The sequence below is a fragment of the Corticium candelabrum genome, chromosome 2 (genome assembly GCF_963422355.1).
Source record: "Corticium candelabrum chromosome 2, ooCorCand1.1, whole genome shotgun sequence".
Taxonomy (NCBI): domain Eukaryota; kingdom Metazoa; phylum Porifera; class Homoscleromorpha; order Homosclerophorida; family Plakinidae; genus Corticium; species Corticium candelabrum.
In genome coordinates this window covers 11,094,417-11,100,699 of record NC_085086.1, presented here as the reverse complement: position 1 = coordinate 11,100,699, position 6,283 = coordinate 11,094,417, and the positions used below count along the sequence as shown (strand labels likewise).

Below are 6,283 nucleotides of genomic sequence, written 5' to 3'. Positions count from 1 at the left end.
TAAATATTAAATATTAAATAATAAATAATAAATAATACATATTAAATAATAATATTAAATATTAAATAATAAATATTAAATATTAAATATTAAATAATAAATATTATTAATTAAATAATAAATATTAAATAATAAATATTAAATATTTAATATTAAATAATAAATATTAAATATTAAATATTAAATAATAAATATTAAATATTAAAAGACAGTGACGTCACTCTAAACCAATTTTTATTTAAACAAAATATTTATTGCTGAGTGCTAAAACAATCACATAAATCTGTCGATTAAAAACGAGTAATCATCTCTACCTCTATGCATCATGACGATCTATTGTGTGTGCATGTGCTGACTCAATTGACTGCAAGACCCGCATGCATCTTCACTCATCTAGTCAACATGTGCTCAAATTGCTCCACTCTTTCTCATCTCATAACCCTCTTCCTCACTCACATTTTTACCTGAAAGAGACAACAATTGACTCAGACAATCGTGTCCTCCCTGACTCAAATCATTGATATCAAAATGGCAATGAGGGACTGCCACAGTGTGTGGAGATGCAGTCGATGACCGTGTCCGCAACTCATTTCCTTCCTCTGGTGTGTGGGCGTGTCCTTGATGAACAGAGGCCAAACTATAAGACGATGATGGGAAATGAAGTGTTGATGATGATCGAGTGTTATGCTCACTCCCATCCCCCAACGTCTCATCATCACTCAAGTCACGTGACATGCATGAATCCGTCATGACGTCACATCCATTCATTTCTGTCTTCTCTAGTAAAGTCAGTGCAGCCGTCGATCGTTTCGTCTGTCTGCTTTCAACCGTTTGAGATGACAGCTCAACACTAGCTGTTGGTTGTTGAATTTTGTGTGTTGCACACGAAGTCGAGACAAATAACGAGCGAGAGTGATGGGGTCTGGATGATGCTGATGTGTTTGACATGAGATGATGTGAAGGAGAGACAGATGTGTGACGACGGATTTTTGACTCATCTCTTCGTGACATCTTGTAGCCGTCTAAAGTTAACTGGACAAACAGCATACAAACAAAATCACGAATTCAAGTTGATGAAAATGTGCTTGTGTGTGTGTGTGTGTGTGTGTGTGTGTGTGTGTGTGTGTGTGTGTGTGTGTGTGTGTGTGTGTGTGTGTGTGTGTGTGTGTGTGTGTGTGTGTAACAGAGTCTAACCTGTCTAGCAACAAGATGCAATCTAGCAAACACACTTGCCCTATGCAACATTCCCCTCGCAAACGGATTTCCTACACACAACACACACAATCACCAAACGTCACCACATAAACTCACAACAACTGCCACACCTGCAACCACCAAGTCTGACAAATGAGCGAGATTTGACAAACAATTCAGTTCATTTACATGAGTGAGAAGATTATTCTTCACATTGAGATGAACGAGATGAACGAGATGAACAAGATTCTCACAACCTGCAATATAACATATAATACACAGTGACATACACACACACACACACACACACACACACACACACACACACACACACACACACACACACACACACACACACACACACACACACACACACACACACACACACACACACACAGACACACACACACACACACACAGACACACACACACACACACACACACACACACACACACACACACACACACACACAGACACACACACACACACACACACACACACACACACACACACACACACACACACACACACACACACACAAATGGACAAATGTCAAGCCCTCCACGTCATTCACGAATGACGTCAACCTTAAGGTTAGTTGCGGAGATAGCTCCCCATGCTTCTAGATGCAAGGCCTCCATGCGCTACGTGGAGGCTTAGGGCCAGCGCTACAATCCACCTGAAGCTTGGCCAGAGTAATCCATGTGCACTGACTATGGCGCAGCTTTGGGACTGGACACCAAGGCCCACACGTACCCGTCTGCTGCATGATGTTACTGCCAAGCCAGCGGTCATGTCCACCCCAGTCAATGACCAGCTACTCATGTATACTCCTGAGTCGAGAGAAGCAATTGTGTGTAAGTTTCTTGCTCAAGGAAAGTATGCCATAGCTCGTCATTACTGTGACTTGAACTTGCAACCCTGCAAAGTCCCGGATGTTTTCATTCTCCAAATGCACTCTCTAACCAATTAAGCTATTGCGCCACACACAGACACAGACACAGACACAGACACACACAGACACACACACAGACACACACACAGACACACACAGACACACACACACACACACACACACACACACACACACACACACACACACACACACACACACACACCTATTAGCTTGTTAATTCTGTTGTTGCTGAGATCAAGTTCTTTTATTGAATTTATGTTCTATGTACACAACACACACGTCCATCAACAACCAATCAACAATATTAATGTATAGCAATGGCACCTGTTTACTGGACGACAGCAGCTTGAGAGTATTGAATAGACGTCTAGTTTGACCAACAACATTTGACTCAACTTCTGGAAATCTAACTGTTCCAACTCATTGTGACTCACACTCATCTACATGCAAGCATACATAAATAAAGAAATAAATAGACAGACAAATAGACAGACAAATAGACAGACAAATAGACAGACAAATAAACAGGCAAATAGACAGACAAATAAACAAACAAATTAATGGATAGAAAGACAAACACAAAGATAAACACAACAAACAACTGACATCGAGATATAAAATTTGCATGCACAGTAAACAAGTAAACATGCAAACTAATAAAAACAAACACTAATCATCATGAAATAAACAAGCAGCCGAACCATAAATGTGTGTGTATTTGTGAGTGTGAGTGTGTGTGTGTGTGTTAATGTGTGTGTGTGTGCACGCTTGTGTGTGTGTGTGTGTGGAGGATGGAGATAAAGATCAGTTTGTGATTGAACAATTTTATTTGAATGAAGACAAGAAATGGCGTTTCCTCACAGTTCTACCAAAGGAACTGCAGTTGTATGGTGTATCTGTTGCTCTTCATGACAACTCACTGTATGTGGTGGGTGGTAGGACTAAGTCAGGGGAGAGAGTGGACACAGCACGTGTGTGTGTGACCTTCACAGCGGTCATTGGTCTAAGATGGATGACATGCAAACAAAACGTTGTTTCTGTTCTTCTGTTATTATAAACAACACAGTGTTTGTAGGGGGACGAGTGACTGATGGATCCTGCTTTAGTAATATTGTTGAGTGTGCAGATGTTCGTGATAGAAAATGGAGAACAATCCCCTCTACAACCACATATTTCCCTACACTAATGTCAGTCAGTAACAGACTGGTGGGGACTGGAGGAATGACACGACAGAGGATTTATTCTCCTTCTAATATTGTAGAATTATATGATGAGAGATCTACCAAATGGCTTCCTCTTCCACACATGACACACAAACGGTGGGCGCATGCTGCATTCTCAACTCAGAATGGAGAACTCATCACAGCAAGAGGGTGGAATGAAAGACTCAATACCATCATGTCAATAGAAAGTCTGAAATGTCCATAACATTTTGTGTTAACAAATTACCTTATTTTTTAGTTTGTGTGTATTTGACATTTTGTTACGTTTATCCAACTGTATGTTTATGGTAAGATACTTGGCGTGTATGCAAGTGTAAGAGCATCTAACGATACCATATTATATTATTATATCACATCAAGCTCCATATTCACGTTTTTCTATCAAACATACCTCATTACATCAGCAAACGTTCAGAAACCGCTCAAATCTCATAAAGCAATAATACCATCTATTATCATTCAGCAACAACATAATCCATATTCCTCATGTGTACAACTGTTTATATAATAGACGTCGATAGTAAACTCGGTCAACATGAACTGTGTCATCGACTGTCAGGAGGTGACCTGTAGAACATGTCTTTGAGGTACACTCTGAGTGAAGGTGGTAAGGGAAGTTGATCGACTTTGTCGATTCTTGATGGACCGAGCAGTTGGCGAATAGATACACGAGATAATTCGTATAGAGTTCGTAGACGACCTACAGATATCGACATGATGTAAGGATAGAGGTAGACACATGCAAAGAAACAAAGACAGGCAGACAAATAGAAAATGATTGATAAATGCATGCGACACAAACACACACACACACACACACACACACACACACACACACACACACACACACACACACACACACACACAACTCACCATCAAAATAGTTTAGACTATCCATCATTTCTCGCAAACACATCACATCTCGAGGACTCACAAATCCTGAAGGAGTATATCCCGCTCCCCCTTTCCTAGTCGCTCTAGCCAGCTGCCGTTCAGCCATCTGTCGTGGTGTCACACTCAGACCGTCCTTTCGTGTCCTTTGATCACCACCAAATTGAAGCAGCAGCCACACCCTTTGTAGATCCCGACGATTAACAGCCCAATGCATGGCAGTTTTCTTACTAATAGGGCTCACTAGGTTAGGATCGGCACCGGCATCTAACAATAACTGTACAGTCTGGTATTGACCTGACTGACAGCAGACCATTAGAGGTGTGCAACCAAAACTGTTAAATTTGTTGAGTGGTGAATGGTGAGAGATGAGAAGTCTGATGACGTCGAGACTGGAGAAATGACATGCCAAGTGGATGGGATATCCATCATCACATGTGACAGTTATCATATGTTTGATTGCAGAAGGTTTCAACTGTACAAAAAAGAAGATAATTGGTTAAGTATCATTACTGGTATTGTATTGGAGGGATGCATATCACAATATACTAGACTATTTCTAGTGGTGAGACAACAAGAAGATTAACAACAAGACTAAAGGAACATAAGGAGCTTTGCAGAAAATTGGAAAATGAGAAATCAGCAGTCGCCGAACATACATGGTCGAATCAAACATGTAATATGGATTGGGATGGTACACGTATTCTAGCGCATGCATCTACTACATTACAACTTAGGATGAAAGAGGCATTACACATTCAACTTAACCAACAACATCTACTTATCAATAGGGACAACGGAATGGAACTATCAAAATGTTGGGCAAGTCTCATAAAGACTACAACAACATATCACTAGTCCAAGTTTCATCATAATTGTACATCTTAGTGTAGATAGTTCTGGTCAACTATTGATTACTTGTATTTATGACATCACAACTACTCCATTGTATTTACTAGTATTTGAATATTTGCCCTAAAGATGGCTGTAGTACAACAGCCGAAACATCGGCAGCACCTTGCTGTTTAAATATATGTTGGAATCAAAGAACTGTGCTGAAATTTGAGCATGCCAACGAAGAACCTCTCACTGAAACAATACTAGACTATTGTATTGGAGGGATGCATCTCACAATACACTAGACTACTGTATAGGAGGGATGCATCTCACAATACACTAGACTATTGCATTGGAGAGATGCATCTCACAATACATTAGACTATTGTATTGGACTATTGTATTGGTGGGATGCATCTTACAATACACTAGACTATTGTATTGGAGGGATGCATCTCACAATACACTAGATTATTATATTGGAGGGATGCATCTCACAATACATTACACTATTGTCTTAAAAGGGATGCATCTCTCAATATGTATTTTTCAGAACTGTCATCAAAGCACAAGGCAAATAACAAGCAAACTACACAAATGAAAATGTAAACTACAATGCAACCAAGCACACACACATGCACGCATGCACGCATGCACACACACACACACACACACACACACACACACACACACACACACACACACACACACACACACACACACACAAACACGCACAAGAACACTAGATTATTGTATTGGAAGGATGCATCTCACTATACACTAGACTATTGTATTGAAGGGATGCATCTCACAATACATTAGACTATTGTATTGGAGAGATGCATCTCTCAATGATTACACTCATACCCATGTACTACGTCTAGACCAATGAGTAAGTGACACGAATCTCCACACAACCATTACAGTATCCACACAATCTACGAACCTTTAAAAGCGTCTTCACCACTTCCACATTACTTCGCTTGCAAGCTGCATGAAGCACAGTCCATCCATTGGGATCTCGCTGTTCCAAGTGGCAGCCACTCGTCACCAGCAGAGCCACAATCTCGACATAACCCTGTCTCACTGCCACCCACAACGGAGTCTCCCATTTTGGAGCCTTACACGGCACGTCAACGTAGTGACATGTCACCGTTTTACGTTCATTCTCTTTGTGTTTCGATAGAAGATAACGAACGCACTCAATTCGACCATATTTGG

General features: G+C 40.4%; 2 protein-coding genes and 1 long non-coding RNA gene across 3 annotated transcripts in view; all 3 read right to left on the bottom strand.

Moving 5' to 3' along the window:
- Positions 1-908: 908 nt before the first annotated feature.
- On the bottom strand, positions 909-1,433 carry LOC134198060 (uncharacterized). Its single transcript, XR_009972745.1, has 3 exons — positions 1,326-1,433; positions 1,195-1,265; positions 909-1,032 (listed from the first exon to the last, which is right to left on the bottom strand). It is a non-coding gene; the product is annotated as an uncharacterized LOC134198060 (long non-coding RNA).
- A 2,105-nt stretch (positions 1,434-3,538) lies between these two features.
- The window catches only part of LOC134198449 (ankyrin repeat and SOCS box protein 13-like), a 3,116-nt gene continuing 371 nt past the window's right edge, over positions 3,539-6,283 (bottom strand). Inside the window, exons 1-3 of the mRNA XM_062667854.1 lie at positions 6,009-6,283; positions 4,208-4,700; positions 3,539-4,034 (exon numbers count right to left, since the gene is read on the bottom strand). The exon at positions 6,009-6,283 is cut by the window's right edge and continues 371 nt beyond it. Coding sequence (XP_062523838.1) covers positions 3,880-4,034; positions 4,208-4,676 — 624 coding nt within the window. The 5' untranslated portion in view covers positions 4,677-4,700; positions 6,009-6,283 and the 3' untranslated portion in view covers positions 3,539-3,879. The remainder of the gene's footprint in view (positions 4,035-4,207; positions 4,701-6,008) is intronic.
- LOC134176561 (serine/threonine-protein phosphatase 6 regulatory ankyrin repeat subunit B-like) overlaps positions 5,943-6,283 on the bottom strand; it is a 1,629-nt gene continuing 1,288 nt past the window's right edge. The window contains exon 2 of the mRNA XM_062643229.1: positions 5,943-6,283. This exon is cut by the window's right edge and continues 58 nt beyond it. Coding sequence (XP_062499213.1) covers positions 5,943-6,283 — 341 coding nt within the window.